Raw genomic sequence first — 17,639 nt, 5'->3', positions numbered from 1 at the left:
CCGTCCGGACCCCCACCGGCCTTACCGACGACATGGAGAGATGTGTCATCGCAATCTGGTATGGGAACACGTGGACTTGGTGTGACATGGGACAGAGAGCGGATGAAATGCTCGCAGTATTTGACTTTCCAGCCACTGAATTCGGCCAGAACCTCTGCAAAGACTGTTTGCACCAGCCTATAAATCGCTAAATCATCATCACTTGGCTGCAACGCCTGCTCGTTCGTTTGCACAATCGAATTCGAAGCAGGCGACATTAGAGTATACTTTGCTAATAATGTGGTCGAGGTGAAACTGTAGTATGTCACAGTCACGATATCCATGAATTGTGACATACGCGCCTTTGTGACAGCCAAAGCTCCCCTAAAACGCACATCATGTCTGGGGCCAACATGACCATTTTTCGCGCCTACGCGCAAAAATCTAATCCTGCCAGTCTGCCTCCATCAGTTCTTCTCTCACATTCTGAGACGTGTTTGACGGTTTTTGACGCATTTCCGAAATCGATCTTCCATTTTCTCGTCATACCTCGTGTCAGGTCACCCTTCGATGTGTACCAACTCGCTAATCTACGTTCATTGCTCAAATGCGAGAAAAGCTGCGCCAAGGAACTCATCACAGACCTAAGCCGAGAAGCGAACGATGTCAAGAAAATGATTGAAACCGAGATGTTCAAGAAGTACGGTTTCAAGTGGGAAATATGGATGGGCTTCCATGCAGTACCTAGCATGGAGTAAGTCTCGACTGGTTGATCTTTTGACGCACTCATATATGTTTATTTCTAGACACCTCCACCTCCACGTACTTTCTGCTGACCTATGTTCTCCAAGAATGAAGTTGAAGAAGCATTACAATTCCTTTCATCCAAAGCTCGGCTTTTTCATTCATTTGAGCGATGTTCTCTCTTGGTTCGATGCCGACCCATCGTATTATAAAACAGTAAGTTGTTTTTACTTCACTCCCGTGCCTTCTCCACAGCGGTAACCATTGCCATGACTCTAGACCTCTCAGCTCAAGAAGATTGAATATGAGCCTTTACTCAAGGAAGATCTTTCTTGCTGGAAATGCGATCGCGACCTTTCGAATATGCCTAAATTGAAGTCACATTTGCAAGAGGAATTCGACAAACTGTCCGATCAAGAGAAAGCAAAGGCAGAAAGAAAGAGGAAACGTACCGATGATCTTGCACAAACATCTTCCACCCGAATACTAAACGATGACGATCCACCGCCGGATAAATTGGTCCGTGAAAGCGAGGAGGAGCGAGGACCCAATAGTGAAAACTAAACTTCACTGTTGTGTGTGCCATCCAGTGAGCCGATCATTGACTCAATTCTGTACCATGTGTTTTCTGTAGCTCTAATTATATGATTTTCCGACTTTCTCGCGTCTGATGTCGTGCCATATCATTCAGATTTCAGCCCATGAAATATATTTTTTGTGACTCCGGTCCGTCGAGGGCTGTCAATATCATGGGATCCCCAGGCGCCCCGCCTTCCGATAGATATAAAAACTAGCCGCAAGAGAAATGAGTCAACATCAGCTTTGACTATGACACTTTTCACACTTCGCTGGGGCATCATTTCTACGGGTTGGATCGCAGAACAAGTTGTTTCGGTAAGAAAATGGGACTTTATCTCATGATCGCGTGAGTTATTGACCCCTGTTTTCCGTCCAGGATTTGCTTGTTGATCCTACCACGTACGAGCGCGTGTATTTTCTCTGAAATCGAGACTCACGAGTTTCCTCAGGCGTGGTACCAATGATGTGGTGCACAAAGTGACTGCTGTAGGCTCCCGAAGCGTCGAGAAGGCCCAGAAGTTTATCGACGAGTTTGTGAAAGGCGACAAGACCGTAAAGGCGTATGGAACATATGACGAGGTCTATGCAGATAAGGTTCGTGGATCACTTTTGTCGAGTCTATTTGCCTCTTGACACCAATCAAGGATGTAGACGCTATTTATATAGGTATGACTTATCCAAGGCATGACCACAAACAAAATCAATATTCGATCCTACTTAGGTACACCCCACACGTACCATTACACAAACGCTTTGGATGCGCTCAATGCAAAAAAGCATGTACTTTGCGAGAAACCAGTGACCTGTAACGCTTCCGAACTGCGTTCACTCATAGCAACGGCGAAGAAGAATGGGGTTTTCTTCATGGAGGCACTATGGACGCGTTTTCAGCCACTTGCGAAGGAAGTGAAAGAGCTCATTGACTCCGGCACCCTTGGCCTGCCTGTGGTTGTCCATGCTGATTTCTCCGTTGATTTTGGCATCGACAGTGAGTGACCCTGCTTGTATCGCAATATCCATATGAATGTCACTTGTAGAATTGCCCCTGACTCACCGCATGCTCGATCCCAAGCTTGGTGGGGGTGCAATTCTTGACCTGTGAGTGCAATATGTTCCCATCGAGAATCAGTTTAATCTAGAGTTGCACAGTGGTCCGTATCCTCTAATTTGGGTATGTGCCGTTGACTATATATCATCCTCTCTCTGTTCAATCCTATCATGCAGACGATTCTTGCCCTCTACGAGCATCCCGCCAATAAGCGCACGAAACCTTCAAACGTCACCGGTACAATGTACAAAACACCGATCACAGGCGTCGACTGCAACACGTCATACATCGTCACCTTCTCTCCCAACTCCAGTACAGGCTCTACGCTCGCCGCACAGGCAGTCCTGAGCTGTAGTATGAACGTAGCGTCCCACAACCCAGGCATTACCATCCGATTTGAGAAAGGGACCATCATGATTGACGCGCCCATACCTTGTCCACTCGGGTATACCGTGCAATACTTCCAAGAGGGCAAGCCAGGCGAAATCGTGCGCGAGGATACCCGGACATTCGACTACGTTGGTTCGGGCTGGCATTTCCAAGCCGATGAAGTTGCACGATGCATCAGAGACGGAAAGCTTGAGAGTGAGCTGTGGAGTCATGATAAGAGCATTTTAGAAATGGAAGTTTTCGATGAGGCGAGTTGCATAACTGGGTTCACTGTGCAAGTTTTGATCTGATTTGCGGCGTGACAGGTTCGCCGTCAGGGAGGTTACATCTTCCCTGATGGCATTGAGAAGGTGCCACTATAGGATCGGCATGAAATCGGACGGGAAAGGAACAATAAAACCAGAAAACATTATGTAGGTTGTACACATCACCATCTATACTATTTACATATTATTTTACAATGAGTTGCAACGATATCTTCGCTCCAAGATTTCCAGCCCAAGTATGTGGTCATCTCATTCAGCCTCACCTTCCTCTTCAAACACAGTGGCCGCAGCTTTGCTCGCGGCAAGTCTAGCAGCGCGAGAACGCTCGCTGGCCTCGCGTATGGCCCACGTAAGTTCGTAGGTCCTACATGCGTCTGCAACGAATAACGTCAAATCGTGAATGAGTGACGAGTCTAGCTGATAATGCACCTTCGTAGGAGCTCAGGATCTGGGCAGCCTCAGGGTCCTCTTCAATGTCCTCGATGATGTCAATCCAGTTGGATACCTAAGTCATATGTTTGCCTTGGGTTCGTCTTTAGGGATGTCACTACTTACCTCAGAGAAGAATGGGTCGTCATCGGGGAAGGTATACATTTGTTCGTGGTCATCGCCGGGCTTGCGGACATACAACACAGGTTGAACGTAAGGGTTGACCAGCCTAGGAATATCATGAAAAGGTGATACAGTAAGTTTGAAAAGGAGCATACTTGAGGGAGTAGCCATCAGCATGAATCTCGAGCTCACAGCTGTAGTTGTGCCCTTGGAGGGTCACAGTGTGAATGAAACTGCCAACTGCACCGGAATCATATTTCCTATAATCAGGTTAGTATCTGACTTCTCGAACATAATAACGCATATTTACCAAGTGGCTGCGGTAACACGGGGAATCCTGTTCTCCGGGGCAATCTTGCTTTCGTCAACGCGCACCTTGGAGAGATGGCCAGCATTCTCGTCCCAATCAAGGGAATGAGCGGCGACGGAGGCTATGTCGACTTCCCCACCAAAGTACCGCGAGAGATCGCAGAAATGGGTTCCTTGCTCGATAACGGGACCAGCACTGATGAATCAAACTTCGTTATTGACTTTACACATTCTAAACCAGAACTCAGCTCACCTCTTGGATTTATCCCACCAGTCGGGTTTTGCAATCGCCTCGTAAGCACATGCATAACGAGCAATAGTGACCATCACGGTAAGCCCGTTCTCCTGGATGATTTGCTTCATCTTCTGGACGGCTTTCAGGTACCTTAGCATGTACCTGTGGAGGATAGATTCATTTCATTTGTTGAGTCAACTGACTATAAGCAGTACCCGACAGAACAGATGGCCCCAGAGTCGGAGATGGCCTTTGCAATCTGGAAAGACTGCTCCAGCTCGTGCTTTGGACCGGTCGCTATAGGCTTCTCCATGAAGATAGCCACGCCAGGGAAGTACTTCATAATTTGCATCTCAATGTCGCGACCAGGCTGGAGGGTTCCGCGGAACATCGGAGGAGAACCGACGACAATCGCACGAGGACGGTCCTTTTGGGACATATTCTTAACAAAGTCCTCGAGGGTCTTGAACACACGTGTTGCCTGGTACGCGGAAACGACAAAGGAGTCGCATTTCTTTTGGAGTACGGCAGTTGCACGCTCGATCGCGGGATCGATGAGGGCAACTACTTTGAGACGCAGACCGAGCTTGCTGTGATGGTTTATAGGTGGAAGAGTAAGTGGAGACAAGGGGGGGCTTACTGCTCGAAGCGGAAAGAGTGATTCCATGGTCCTTCATCGGATCCTGGGGTAGCGGGGATGAGTCAGGTACCCGCAAGGCACGGATATAACTCACCAAACATGATATTTCCTGCACCGATAAAGACGACATTGAAATCATTGGTCCCGCCGACGTGCGTGGTTCTGTTAGAGAGATATCAGTGATCAGATCATACAAATGGGATGGTACTGACTTATCCATCGGAATCAGTCTCGATGGGTCGATGGAAGGGCGTCTGGATTGACCAGGTGAATATCCTGATCCACGCCTATCGGTGAGCCTGCGTTCTGAGCCTCGACGAGAGGCAGGCTGTTTTGTGGAGGTCATCTCGAGGGTTGACGAAAGTCTGCGTGTGGAGGCCATCCTGTCGATTTTGAGATAACGACGGGGGGATCGGAATGGTAGAGTATTGCAGAACGCGGAAGCTGCACTCTTTATAGCCGCAGTGTGGAGAGATTAGTAATAAGTTTTGGAAAATCATGGACGCACTATATAGTACTCGAGGAACAATTGGAACTACTACTACGGTACACACGTAGCGCTGCCGCTAATTCGCACCCTGTCACCGGGACCCGGTGTGTACACAACCGTGGTCTGATTTTTGTTAACTCGGACCATAAAGCGTGGTGTCCATCATCGGATGTAAATCGGATAGAATGTTTAAATAATGCTTATAACAACGACAGGGTAAGGAGAGCAAGGATGTGGGAAGGAATGAGGGGTATCAAGGGATGGAACTGAGTATTAGAGTCCATTTAGAGCTAGGATAAAATGAATTTTATGACCGGTTGGATTGTGCAGTGTTGTTCTGTTGTGGCTTCGAAAATCTGCTAGCTAACTCCTGACGTTTGCGTTCAGCGGCTTCTAAGCGAGCAGTCATCGCCTTGAGCTCCTCTTTCAACTTCTCATTCTCCTGTGTTAGTTTCATCACGTTACTAGCTCGCTTCTGGACTTTCTCGGCCCTGTATGAGGTTACCGTGACTGACTGTCCCTCTATTGGGCAATCAATGATATGATCCGACTCACTGTGGTTCCGAAATTTTTGAAAAACCCATGATCGTGTCAAAGGAAAAAGTGAGATCAAGTTCCGCTGCTGGAATCTCTGGGAGAGCGGGAGAAGGTGTCTCCGAACGATGTCTGTGCCGTTGAGACGGTGGCTCTAGGCAATTGATTGAAAGGCTGACAGTTCAAATGAGCGAATCTATGGACTCGCGTATGCTCTCTTTACCGCACCTAGAAGGGTTTACTGAATCCATGCTGAAGAGAGAAATGTCAAAACCAACATATCATCATCAGCCACAACCCTCAAAACCCATGACTGTCCAACATCGGTATATAATTCTCACGTATGTTTCAAGAGGAAATATATTCCCATGACTAATTGTCATTCGGAGTTATTAATTACAAGTGGGTCAATGACATTAGCGTTTAGCTTCAGTTCCCTCTTTCCTTTGACCCATTTACTTCTCTCTCTTCGCTGGCGCTGTCGTTGACGACGACTATATGCCAAATTTAATGTCAACCGTCATTGACGGTCACGACGTGCTCGCGGCTAATGACCACATCCTAGGTCACCATGACTCTCACACAAATGACGCCGACATTCACGACCTCAGCATTCCGTCAGCTCACTTTCACAACTCTATTGGCAGCAGTATCCCTGTATCTATTAATGGATCCCACAATGTGTATTATAACTCTTACGCCGATACGTCCTTCCAGGACATCGGTCCATATCCCTACCCCTTGCAGCAAGGTCATGTACCGGATGCTGCTCAACTCGACCTTCAATATATCCTGTCCTCGGATATGTCACATTCACACCCCAATGATTTCATACATGACCATTCTCAGTTGCAAACAAAGCACTTTCAACAATCGCAGAATCTTTCTTCCTTAGGTCCTCCTTCTGACCCTGAATCACAACCTCAGTCCTCTCCCTCAATTTCATCTCCAGCTAGCTTTACACATGCTCTCCACGATTTGTCACGCTCTCCAGAAAATCCTCCCACTCCATATACTCCATCATCACCCCTAAAAGTTGCCAGATACGCTCACGCAATGCTACCGCCCATTGTCCATTCAAGTCCTTCTAATGCTAGAAAGGACGAAACCGATGTGCGTTCTAGTACATTCTGATGTGCCTGTCATCTGATGGTCTCCTTAGAGTCGTTCCGTGAACAAACGCCTAAACTCCGGCGCTGCATCACAGGTCGACCCCTATGCGTCCGCATTTTTGCGCGACCAGCTAGGTGAACCAAAATGGAATACGTTTTATGCACGGTTATTCGAACGTAGACTCGGTCCCATCAAGTCAAAGATGCGAGTCAAGACCAAAGGCACTGGAGGCGGTGGGCTTAGTACCTCTAGTCCTGGCGCCACGGCAATCGATTTTCTCATCAAAGTCGAAGTCGTCAAAGAAGTGCTGCGCACCTACGTCCCGTGAGTTTCGCCGTCATTTCATTGGTGAATTAATTAAATTAAATGTTTTGCCTTGCTGTGCTCTTTTATCAGACATCCGTACAATCCGCTCAAGTCCCTAACACATGTATTTCCGGGCTCTCCGTCAGGATCTGTTACCCTGACTCGCTCTACTATCCTGGTTCTATCTGGTTGGTCCAACACGCAGTTTTCGTATTGGGCTCGTCGCTCTGAGGGTATCTCTGTCCTAAGAGATCACGACGAGCGTCTGCAGTCGGTTGCAGTCGCCCTGGAAAAGCGCTTGAGGCAAGGCGGAGTGCTCCAAGACTTACCTGATGACGACGCGTTCAGTTCCCTTACCTATGGCCACGTGGCGGAGTCCTCACCAAACGTCACCGGCAAAGGTCTTGACATCATCATTGAGGAGGTAAAGAAACGTACTGGACTCAGTCCATTCCTTCGTGGGAAACATTCTTCCCTTGATCCGTTTGGCTCTACCAACGGTGACAAAGATACAGGACCAGGCCCCCCGTCTGGCCTTCCCTCAGGACCTGTGTACATGCCAACCTTCCAGGCAATGGAATATTCTCATTCTCCTCCGGTATCTACGGAACCTCCTCGCCGGCCCAAGAAAAAGAGGCGGACGAGCGCTACTGAGTCAATATCTTCGCTTGCTGGTTCTAGCGTAACTCACGCAGAACTGGTGGCAAGCTCCGGTCAGTTGGGATACGCGATGGAGTCAGGTGTCAAATCCGATATAGCGAATGCGATGTCACCTGATATGGCGTCGCCAGCTTCGCTCTCGGTATCACGTCCGCTGCCTCGGTCTCTTGGCGTCATAGATGATGCTATTGGTGCCTATCAGCTCCAGACCAATCTGATGGATGACCCTGTGGAGAGCACTGACAGGGAGTACTTTCCTGTATCCGATTCTCGTTCTGACTTTGATGAATTACGACACAAGCGGCCATTTTCGTATTCTGATCTTTCCATGGAGACGCGACAGAGGCTCAGCGTCTAGATGATTCGACAGGCTTTATGCCATGATGTGCATGCCGTTTCCGGCCTTTCGGTTTTATGAAGTTCACGTGCCTTTCAGGACTTTCCAATGCATGCACACTAGCCTTCCGCATGCATAGTACTTCCCTTCTCGTCTCACTTTCTCGATGTTCATCGATCATATGCCCATTCACTTTACCTGACCAGTCTACCTTCCGCTCTCTAATTCTTGTACCACCACCAGGAATCATATTCAGAAAACTTATCAATCACCACCCTAGCTACGTACGATACGGATCATATCTCATTGCAGTACTTTTTCTGTGGCTTGTCCACTCGTAGTTTTCCATGTAGTTCTAGAGCATCTTTTGTCCGAAAACCCCAGTTGTAATAACCCACACACAAACACGTTATTTTGCTTATTACCGTTTTCAGTGTTTACCACTTACCATGTCCACCGTGTGATGTTGAACATTGGGCATATCATAACGGCGCTGACGGCCGCATTCTTCGTCGTTGCAAGCTATGTGATCATATTGCACACGTTTTTGCCGCTCTCTGGTGTTTATGTACGTTTTTTGATATCCAAGAAACGATGCCATCGTAACGCATACATGAACCGCTGACCGTCAGGTCCTTGACGTCCTCGCGCAAGACACCCATTACAAGTACTTTACCCTATTCATCATTCCCATGGGCGCGTACTTTGCGATTGCAAACTGGGTAGGCTGGCAGTACTACCAGAATTCTTGATTGTGAGTGCTGTTTGCCTCTGCCTTTCCTGAACTCATTTTCAACGTGACTGCCAGTGTGTCCAGGAATGAGGGAACACAACGAGGGTACACACGACCCACGGCACCAGATATTTGAGCATAAGCTTTTGATACAGGTATTGCAAAGTCTAGCCAATGACGATGTACTACATGTGCATAAAATGGGTATTCAAACGTGGGGCATATCGAAAAAATTGCATGAGGTAAATATGAAATCGAATAAGTTATAAGTAAAAGACAAGATCGGTATGCCATCCTCATGGAGGTTCAGGTGTTCGTGACTTTTCTGTTTGGGGTCTTGGTCTTTTCTGTACTTGTCTCAACTCTTGCCAGAGTCGACTGCGCTCGGGCTCCTCCCTCGGCGTGGAGGTGTAGTTTGACCTAGTGGGACTAATCTCCCTAGCACGAGAGCTTCTGGACCGTGCAGGGCTAATAGCCCGTCTCCCCGTGAACCTGGGTCGTACAGGTGAGGACGGTGCTTGGGATGGTGGTATGGATGATTTATTCGATCTCGTTGGGCTGGGATCACGGAGTCCCCGATTCGAGGACCTGGCGCTCTGGCAGGCCAATAGGTTCGGGACGAGTTTGGTTTGCAAGAAGACGTGCAATGCTAGGCCTGGTAACCAAAATAGAAGATCGAGTAGCGGCAGGGCGGCTCGGTCCTACTTCTGAGCCTTCTGTTTCGCTCTCTACACGAGTATTTTGACGAGGAAATGGGCTGCGACTCGTGCGTACCGGTGGTTTAGGCGTGGAGTTGGCTCGCCCAGGACTAATGGACGGCAAACGAAGATAACGAGCGCGGCTATTTGAAGGTATTGAACCAACTTGTGCAGTCACGTGGCAGAAAGAACTTACGCTATTTCCTTCAAGTGAGTTTTTGTTTTGTAGGACTTGGTGCCACTTTTCGAATGCTCGACCTGGATTACGAAGGTTATGCACTGGATAAAATCGTCACATAAAGGAAATCTCACTCAGGACGGCATCGTTATGAGTTTCTCGAGCTCTCTTAGCCAGAAGCGCCTGCGGCATAGCAGCTCTCCAGATAGCCCAATACCTCATCTTGGTTCGTGAGGCCTGGAAGCGGATGGCTGGGAGAGACTGAACGGACGTTAACAGACGTGTAAATGTTAGAAGGGGGAAAGAAGAACATACTCGGGTCTTCGAATGCCAAATACCAAACGTACGGAAGAGGAGGTTCTTTTGATTTTGAATCCCTATCTGGCGTAGCTATTATTTTCGAAGTTAGGAAGGTATTCTTTGTTGAGGATGCCACAGAACTCACAAGGGGTCGAAGTTTTTCATCCATGTACCGTTCTCTCCATCTGTTCCAAGCAACCTGCACATTTGCGCGGTCAAATTCGAGTTCCTTTTCGCGCAAAGTAATGCGTTTATGACGTCGAGCACGAGCCCCCATCAGCCAGCGATGGAACATCCGGCGAACGCTCTCTACAGTGCGAGGATTAGACAACCAGCTAGCTAGATAACCCCAACCTAAGTACTGACCGGCCCTTTTGATGTCAAGATGACTCTCCATGAGGCTCAAGTCTTCAACGTGACGCAAACATATGTTCTTCCACTTCTTGAAGGCGAAGCTGAAGAAAAGGTCAGATGTATTGAAATTATGGAGGTGCAAACGGTCGCGTACACTGTTAATGCGTGGGCGCTTTTCTGGCTGACTTCCAGTTCCCGTAGCTTGATTTCAATGACACGATTGGTCCAGAGTCTCAGAGCATCCCCGTTTTCGCTATAATGCATTTAGACTGAATTTCAACGCTTGAAAAATCGTTCGACTTGCTAGAGACACGAGATCATATATTTGCTGCGCTGCCAACCGCCGGAATCGCTTGGTTTGATATTTCTGGTGCCATGCTTCAGGTAAAATAAAAACATCAGAGACCAGCTTATTAGATCATAGATACATCAACTTTACCTGTCATGAAAGTGCGAAGTCGACGCATCTCAAGATTTTCTAGTTTCTTCTGCCTTTGGCGTTCCTCAAACTTGACCTTCCAGGATTTCAAAATCCTTCGCTGAAGAATGAAGTTCTCCACGAATCGAGCTTGTTTCAAAAGCATCATCTTCGCTCTCAGCTGGATGCGCCACTTGAGTAGCGCATCATACTGCACCCGAGCAAGGTTGCGTTGAACAGCAAAGGCATGGCGATTTTGGTAAATTGTATAGACCTGATGCCAATTTCGCAAAGCTGAAGAGACAGTATATGAATCAGAGCGCATGGAGAATGCGAGAGCATAATCTGTCTCGACGTTAAAGATCTCTAGGATAATTTGATTATTTAATCACACTCACCTTCGAGGTGCTTGCGTTCTCGCATGCGATCTTTCCAAACAGCTATTGAATTTTTCACTAGACGCATGTCTCTCACCCTTTCGAGCAGTTTCCCGCGTTCGCGAGCCTTCCAAACCCGTGTGATGGCTCGGAGCAAAAAAGCATCTTGACGAGCAAGGTATTTGTCGGCACGCTTTTCCGTAACCTACTAAAATCAGTATTGTTCAAAGATGTCGAGTAAGAGACCGTACGCGCATTCGATCTCTAGTAGTTTTCCATCGGTTTATCGCTCGCTTTAAGATAGCAACATCCCGATAGGCATCCGCTGTCTGACGCTCACGACTGCAAGGGGTGTTAGTTGTCTGAATGTGAAGAAAACTATATTCACTTACGTCTGCTTCTTCCACAAGTCCATTACAGTTCCTTTGATCCTGAGTGCTGCCTTGTGTGCAACGGTTTTTCCAGCATCTCTGGCAGCCATGGCCTTTTGCCAGTGCCTCCATGCTCTATGAGCAGCGCTCCCTTTGATTCTTCGAGTAAACTCGTCTGCAGCAGAATCCATGTGATCTAGCTTTAACAAAGAGTTTTTCCATCGCACGAAAAACCGTGCAACTATGCGCTCATTGTACTGCAGTTCCTTCAGAATAGAGCGATGGGACTGTTGCCATTTGATCCATGCATATTTGATAAGTTTAGTTTCATGCCTTTCGCGAACCGTCTTCATCTTGGCCCGCATGTCATTACGCCACTGTAACTGTTTTTTCTGCTTATGTTTTGCGTGCCAAGCACCAATGGCGAAGCGAAGGCAGCGCACATCGGCAATGGAAGCAGCGCGGGCGTGCATTTCAAGGCGTGTGGCAGTAGCATTCCGCCAGGAGCGCAATGAAGAACCTAGGATTACATTATCTCGAGCTTGAGTAACTTGTTCGTTCGTTGTCTAGACTATAGTATCACCACCTGACACGAGATCATAATCAGAAAATGCCTACCACTAGCCACTGGTAGCCGAGAACCCAAATCTCCCAACAGCGTTCGAGGAGTTTGTCTTCACGGAACTTATCCGCGTCTTCTTCATCTCGCGACATCTTAATTTTCTGCCAAGCTTCATCTTCATTGATCACGCTTCCCTTGCGCGCACGACCCTTTGTAAATTCGATCGCATCGACTGCCACGGGGTTTTGAATCGGTGACGATGCACGAAGTATAATTTGACCCCGTGCTTTTTGAGGGACAGGTGTTGCGACAGCAGCACGATACGATGGCGGAGTAGTTGATAAAGAAACTGGTACATCACCACCGTCAGTGGTATCTGACATTTCTTCCCATACGGCTGGCTGTTGATGACCAGCAGCTGTTTGAGGACGGGGAGTAGATACACGTGTAAGAGCAGGTGGAAGGATGCTGTTCGAAGGGCGGCTTGCATGCGTCCGTGTCACCCGCGTCAATTGTACTGATGCGTTGGGACGTGTAGCTTGGCTCAGGCGCGTAAGGGGGCAAGGAGGGGCCCGTTCGGATTCGGCATCTGAAAAAGGGGTTTCTGTTTCTGTTTCTGTTGCAGTTTCATCTTGTTCCTGATCTTGGTGTGAGTGAAGGGTAAACACATCATCATCCTCGTCGCGGACAGGCGTTTCAAGACGGGCATTTGATCTCGCAGGCTTCGAAGTCGGGATGGGTGCTTTGACAGACATCGTAGGAATTGGAATTTTTGAGGGGCCGTTATAACCATATTGTTGTTTCACCCCCTCCCATTTGTGATTCCAGCTTGGTCCTCGGAGTTTGCAGAGCTCCAGCAGCCTCCCGTAATGTACTGTCTCCGTCTGGCTATCCCAGCCCCGGTCGTGCAGCTCATCATTGTACGCCTTTAGTCCCGAGAGAAACGAGGTAGCATTGGGGGGTATTCTTTTGACAACTGCATCAAAAAACTCGACTTCCGCAGACGTCAGGTTATGTAGTTCAGTTTTTGAGGCCGCCGACCCGCGGGAGACGTCAGATATTGTTGCCTGGAAAGAGACTGACGGGCGTTGAGCTGCAGCGAGGGGCTTCGCGGGCGAGGACGTATTAGTTGGCTTGAAGCCGGGCATATAGACAAAATGGAGGTGTTTAGTGATGGTACATCGAGCAAACGTGGCATCCGATAAATGATCAACAAGTTGCAGACGCGTTCGCGACACAGGCACGTGCAAGTCCTCATTTACGTAATATCAAGCGAACCACTAGTTTTCAAAGTGGTACAATTGGCTGTCTTGTTTATTCTGTGTGCCTGTGGTTAGGAAACACTGTCTATTGTATCTCCCGAACAAAACCAAGTGTGCCGAGTGACGAAGCCAATAAATCCAACACTCGCCCACTCTCCTTCTTCTGCACTTTTAAGAGCTCCTCTAACTCAGCTCGCAAGTCCTCATTCTCAATAATCACGTCTGCATGGATTCGCAGGACGACATTTTGTAGTGTTTGCACTGCTTCAAAGTCGAGATGTGATTGCAGGCGTCGCTTGATGGCGCGAAGAAATTGTTGGAGGCTGTTCAACACTAACAAGCGCAACTCCAAGTCTATTGCCGCCGGCGAGAGGCTCTTAATGTAGTCGAACAACGCATCGTCTACTAAAAGAAGCCTTAGCGATCAACATCAACGAATCATGAACAGAAAGAATCATACAGCTACTATTTTCATCTGACTCGGCCAGCAACTTTTGTAACGTGCTTCGCGAGTTCGCAGCAATTTTGTCGAGCCTGCGGGTGTGTTTATCCTCCGTCTCTTGTTTCTTCTCCTCAATTGCAAAACAATGCTCGACACCCGGCAACGTAGGCAAGAAGAACGGTGCATGTTCGGGTTTTTTCGGTGGCTCTTTTGGTTTGTTCCGTTGCTGCAAAATAATTAATTCTAGCGTAAAACAAACAGACGAGTGCGAACCTGTATAACCTCTAGATTCAGCAGTGTCTGCCAACGTGCGCGAGGGAGTAACGTTAATGTCACAAGGTCTCCATCTAATTGAGATGGAGTCGAGAAGACGTCTGTGGGTTTATCTTCTACCCCCAGTGCTTCCAGAGCTTCTAATGCTGGATACAAATCAGTGATTATGCATAAAACTGAATGAACAAATAATTTGCCTTCATCTTCTTCAGATCCTTGCATCGAAGGAAGCGCAACTTCCGCAATATCACTTTCTGAAATAGCACGGAATGCAACCTCCGAGTATTGAGACCGATTTGCCCTATCCAGAGTTATCAACAGAGATAAGAAGTTGGTATGTGGCATCTTACCAAAGGAAAATGCCAACGCTGTCGACGTGCGTAGTGGCCAAAAAGTCATTTGTCGGCGAGAATGCAATGCTCGTCGCGACACTAGTTGTGCGAAACGCATTTATTAACTGTCCAGTAGGTATATCGAATGTCCGTATCACAGAGTCCAACGATGTGACCACTATCCAGCGGGAATCTGACGAAAACGCCTGTTACTGCTTCAGCAAAGTTCTGAAGTTCAACGCAGTGTCCGCAACCTACAATGTCAAGTATTACGAGCGTGAATGCCACACGCTAGTTCTCTGACAATTCTATGAGTCTCGATGTCAATGATTCGAACGACCATATCATCGCAGATGACTGCAAGCAATCCAGAGTCTCGCTGTAACATTATCGAACTGGCTGGAGTTGGTAAAACAATCACTTGGTCCAAAGTGCAGGCGTGGAAGTCAAAGAACTGTGACCACCAGTTATTATGAGTTAAGAGCGGCGGAAGAAGCAAAAACTCTCACATTCACAGTACCATCTGAGGTAGAGGCAATTACTACCCTGTTCAGAGCATCTGAAACCAGGCCAGTAATACTACGCTTCTCTGGCTTTTAGGTTCGTCATGGACGAAAGTTCGAGGCGATCAATCACGGCTTGAGGGCAAGGTCCAACCTTGAACGACTTTCGCTTCAACCCAGACTGCATGTTCCACATGTGTATCTCTCCCGTTGAAGATCCCGCAAGACCGAAATTTCCACAAGCAGTAACACAGACACACTAAATTACAGGATGAGAATACGGAATGAAATAAGGAAGACAACGTACCTTTACAACGCCTGAGGGAGACTTTCTTTTGAAACTTTCAGCGGAGTTGAACGTGTGCTTTCCAACGCGCTTGTTAAGCACTGTCCAAGACCGCACACACATCTCGTCAGTATGTGCAGTCAGAACGTCATCCCAGTCTTTGGATCGTGTCGACGAACAAGAAATGGAGGTGATAGGAGGGAATTTTAGTGAAGCAAGAGGTTTTGATAGAGTTGTAGCTTTGCGTGTGAGAGATCCTGAGTGGATTCAGGTTAGTCATCAATAACACCATTCTGCACTCAACACCCACCTTGCGACATTTCGTATGACCTCGAGTCTCGAACAACAGAAATATACCGTAGGGTACGGTCTGCTGACGCAGACAACAATTGTTTACCATCTTCGCCATAAAACCGAATGAGATGTGGGGGTGCATGATGACCGGATCTGAACTTCAGGAGTCGAGGCACAGCGGTAGGGGATTCGTACAACCATTGCTATTTGACGACCATTAGCGATAAATAGACCTGCTTATTCTTATAACTACCTTGACGCTGTTATCCTCACCTGAGCTGATGAGAACAGGCTGTCCGGGGACCCACTCAAGTGCACTAACAGCACCATCATGTGCACCCCGGATGAGGTGCAGAAGCCGACCTCCAGAATCTAGGTCCCAGAGAGCGATGTGTCCAGATGACGAGGCGGACGCCAGAATGGGGTGACCATCTAGTATGCAGCGAAATCAGAACTGAGTTTGCTCATGCCTGCAACAACATACCACTCCGGAAAGATAATGCCTTGATTCCTCCATTATCCATGTACATTCTCATGAGCCGCTCATCAGCACGAACGTCGTACACAGATATTTCCCCTGACATAAATCCAACACCAACCACATCGATAGCAGGGGACTGCGTTAATGCTGTGATGGGACTCGACAATGAGTTCATATGCTGCTGAGATGGTAATGTGCGCAATAGGGAATTGGAAAATTTGTGTATACAGGTTCTGTAGTAGCCGTTGAATTCAAGTGATAGATCGCAGATATTCAACTCACTGTGTACGGATGTTCCAAAGCTGCATATCGCCCTCATTGCTAGCAACTAGAACTTTGTTCAGATATGTGGCAGGATGGAGAATTGATGTAGCCGTAAACCCAATATCAAACTGAATAGTTGCGGATAGGGTTTGTTCTGGAGTGATTATGAAACAGATACCCAATTTGACAGAGCAGAAAGCGTACCATTGGTTGATATCTCCCATATTAGCATCCGCCCACCATCTTCCGTCAATGCAAGCAACTGAGAGCCAAATATAATGATGAATGCTAAAGGGGTCCGAAGCGGATTTGACACGCGTAGAACCTGTAACTGAGTTCATAAAAAGCACGCGGAATATCTGAAAGCTCCTACCTCTTTTCCTCGAAGATATTTGATTACATGGACGCCTGACGCTGCCCAAACAGCATCTCCATCCATAACTAGGCACGAAATGGGGTCTTGAACTTCCGGACCTGCGCATCATTACATAGGAAAATCAAACATGCCTTCTGACTTGAAATATACCAATAACTCACCCACAAATAACAGGCCCATTTTACCCCCCTCCCATAACGCCCATGATCTGCCGAGACAGGTCAAAATGTGTATCCGGGGCCCATCAGTAGCATCCTTGTAAGACCTGGTTTGCAGATAGAATGGTATATGGTTTGTGATTAGACCCAGAGCGCGGAATGGCGCAAACAATATAGGTACTCTGGGCAGGGGAGCGGGACTCGTCGCACGTTTGCGTTTTGTGCTGTTGCGAATCCTTTTGCGAGGGCGAGCTTCTATCATCTCCACATCTTCGGCGCTCTGAGTGGCCATAGTCCCGCTGATCACCTGCGCTAGGCTAGAAGTAAATGGACAAAAGACCAACGAGAGTGAACGATCGCAAAAATCATTGAAAATGTATAGCTACTTTGAAAAACCATCTCACGTGACTTGTAAAATATCAATCGATCAAATTTGGATCAAATATGTACAGTGTACCTATGATAGTTAATTTACTTCTTCGACTGCTTTTCTAGAGTCTCAGACATTGTTGAGCAAAATCGCTGACTAAAAGAGCACGGTGCTCCGGCTTTCCATAAATTTATGTAAAAGTGAGCCACATACCCGGGATTTGCCAGAGGCTCTTGCATTCAATTAAATATCGCAAACCACAATATGTGAGCGCCCCCAACTTTGAGCGTCGACACGCTCGGCACCATGTCAGGTTCATCAAGATTACACGATCCATAACACCCCTGCCTCTCACATCTGAACACCGTGATGAGATCGATCGAATCGTACTTGAAGAAGCTGACCTTGAAGATGAAGGGACTAAT

At 47.6% G+C, this 17,639-nt stretch overlaps 8 protein-coding genes across 8 annotated transcripts; 4 read left to right on the top strand and 4 right to left on the bottom strand.

Annotated features, from left to right (window-relative positions):
- Positions 1–392: 392 nt before the first annotated feature.
- EDB93DRAFT_1076914 (HIT-like domain-containing protein) lies at positions 393–1,287 on the top strand (the record flags this gene model as incomplete). The annotated part of the gene is made up of 3 exons (XM_041445279.1): positions 393–733; positions 786–939; positions 1,003–1,287. 3 exons carry the CDS (start codon positions 393–395, stop codon positions 1,285–1,287), a joined length of 780 nt encoding a protein of 259 aa, XP_041312053.1.
- A 264-nt stretch (positions 1,288–1,551) lies between these two features.
- EDB93DRAFT_1100521 (uncharacterized protein) lies at positions 1,552–3,030 on the top strand (the record flags this gene model as incomplete). The annotated part of the gene is made up of 8 exons (XM_041447017.1): positions 1,552–1,617; positions 1,679–1,701; positions 1,752–1,896; positions 1,947–1,968; positions 2,024–2,290; positions 2,340–2,400; positions 2,452–2,473; positions 2,527–3,030. 8 exons carry the CDS (start codon positions 1,552–1,554, stop codon positions 3,028–3,030), a joined length of 1,110 nt encoding a protein of 369 aa, XP_041312052.1.
- A 225-nt stretch (positions 3,031–3,255) lies between these two features.
- On the bottom strand, positions 3,256–5,124 carry EDB93DRAFT_1077113 (putative oxidoreductase C terminal-domain-containing protein; the record flags this gene model as incomplete). Its single annotated transcript, XM_041445290.1, has 10 exons — positions 3,256–3,380; positions 3,436–3,511; positions 3,562–3,664; positions 3,714–3,818; positions 3,869–4,063; positions 4,121–4,264; positions 4,318–4,692; positions 4,743–4,785; positions 4,837–4,904; positions 4,955–5,124. 10 exons carry the CDS (start codon positions 5,122–5,124, stop codon positions 3,256–3,258), a joined length of 1,404 nt encoding a protein of 467 aa, XP_041312051.1.
- Positions 5,125–5,539: 415 nt separating this feature from the next.
- On the bottom strand, positions 5,540–6,017 carry EDB93DRAFT_1246165 (uncharacterized protein; the record flags this gene model as incomplete). The annotated part of the gene is made up of 3 exons (XM_041452414.1): positions 5,540–5,723; positions 5,788–5,940; positions 5,995–6,017. The coding sequence occupies 3 exons, from the start codon at positions 6,015–6,017 to the stop codon at positions 5,540–5,542; spliced, it is 360 nt and encodes a 119-aa protein (XP_041312050.1).
- Positions 6,018–6,822: 805 nt separating this feature from the next.
- EDB93DRAFT_1100518 (uncharacterized protein) lies at positions 6,823–8,203 on the top strand (the record flags this gene model as incomplete). Its single annotated transcript, XM_041447016.1, has 3 exons — positions 6,823–6,879; positions 6,929–7,203; positions 7,276–8,203. 3 exons carry the CDS (start codon positions 6,823–6,825, stop codon positions 8,201–8,203), a joined length of 1,260 nt encoding a protein of 419 aa, XP_041312049.1.
- A 365-nt stretch (positions 8,204–8,568) lies between these two features.
- On the top strand, positions 8,569–9,149 carry EDB93DRAFT_659605 (uncharacterized protein). Its single transcript, XM_041457027.1, has 4 exons — positions 8,569–8,750; positions 8,815–8,936; positions 8,991–9,020; positions 9,071–9,149. The coding sequence occupies exons 1-2, from the start codon at positions 8,646–8,648 to the stop codon at positions 8,932–8,934; spliced, it is 225 nt and encodes a 74-aa protein (XP_041312048.1). The 5' UTR covers positions 8,569–8,645; the 3' UTR covers positions 8,935–8,936; positions 8,991–9,020; positions 9,071–9,149.
- Positions 9,150–9,728: 579 nt separating this feature from the next.
- EDB93DRAFT_1120813 (uncharacterized protein) lies at positions 9,729–13,415 on the bottom strand. Its single transcript, XM_041448511.1, has 12 exons — positions 12,230–13,415; positions 11,633–12,177; positions 11,492–11,582; positions 11,262–11,445; positions 10,885–11,208; positions 10,727–10,823; positions 10,600–10,698; positions 10,458–10,546; positions 10,237–10,400; positions 10,107–10,181; positions 9,810–10,052; positions 9,729–9,756 (listed from the first exon to the last, which is right to left on the bottom strand). The coding sequence occupies exons 1-11, from the start codon at positions 13,319–13,321 to the stop codon at positions 9,906–9,908; spliced, it is 2,907 nt and encodes a 968-aa protein (XP_041312047.1). The 5' UTR covers positions 13,322–13,415; the 3' UTR covers positions 9,729–9,756; positions 9,810–9,905.
- EDB93DRAFT_1120811 (Utp21 specific WD40 associated putative domain-containing protein) lies at positions 13,413–17,219 on the bottom strand. Its single transcript, XM_041448510.1, has 16 exons — positions 16,848–17,219; positions 16,684–16,784; positions 16,515–16,635; positions 16,329–16,464; positions 16,050–16,279; positions 15,819–15,997; positions 15,582–15,768; positions 15,293–15,528; positions 15,066–15,244; positions 14,992–15,028; positions 14,756–14,936; positions 14,501–14,675; positions 14,348–14,451; positions 14,151–14,296; positions 13,896–14,103; positions 13,413–13,840 (listed from the first exon to the last, which is right to left on the bottom strand). Exons 1-16 carry the CDS (start codon positions 17,134–17,136, stop codon positions 13,521–13,523), a joined length of 2,829 nt encoding a protein of 942 aa, XP_041312046.1. The 5' UTR covers positions 17,137–17,219; the 3' UTR covers positions 13,413–13,520.
- Positions 17,220–17,639: the final 420 nt, after the last annotated feature.

The sequence above is a fragment of the Suillus bovinus genome (genome assembly GCF_016758785.1).
Source record: "Suillus bovinus strain UH-Sbo-P2 chromosome Unknown EDB93scaffold_5, whole genome shotgun sequence".
NCBI classification, from domain to species: Eukaryota; Fungi; Basidiomycota; class Agaricomycetes; order Boletales; family Suillaceae; genus Suillus; species Suillus bovinus.
This window is presented reverse-complemented; position numbering and strand designations above follow the sequence as displayed.

Coding starts and splice junctions, on each gene's coding strand:
- EDB93DRAFT_659605 (XM_041457027.1), top strand. CDS start 8,646: ATGTTGAACATTGGGCATATCATAACGGCGCTGACGGCCGCATTCTTC. Junction 8,751..8,814: donor TGCCGCTCTCTGGTGTTTAT/GTACGTTTTTTG, acceptor GCTGACCGTCAG/GTCCTTGACGTCCTCGCGCA.
- EDB93DRAFT_1120811 (XM_041448510.1), bottom strand. CDS start 17,136: ATGGCCACTCAGAGCGCCGAAGATGTGGAGATGATAGAAGCTCGCCCT. Junction 16,636..16,683: donor AATATCTTCGAGGAAAAGAG/GTAGGAGCTTTC, acceptor ACTCAGTTACAG/GTTCTACGCGTGTCAAATCC. Junction 13,841..13,895: donor GTCAGATGAAAATAGTAGCT/GTATGATTCTTT, acceptor GGCTTCTTTTAG/TAGACGATGCGTTGTTCGAC.
- EDB93DRAFT_1120813 (XM_041448511.1), bottom strand. CDS start 13,321: ATGCCCGGCTTCAAGCCAACTAATACGTCCTCGCCCGCGAAGCCCCTC. Junction 11,583..11,632: donor GACTTGTGGAAGAAGCAGAC/GTAAGTGAATAT, acceptor CACCCCTTGCAG/TCGTGAGCGTCAGACAGCGG. Junction 10,182..10,236: donor ATGAAAAACTTCGACCCCTT/GTGAGTTCTGTG, acceptor CGAAAATAATAG/CTACGCCAGATAGGGATTCA.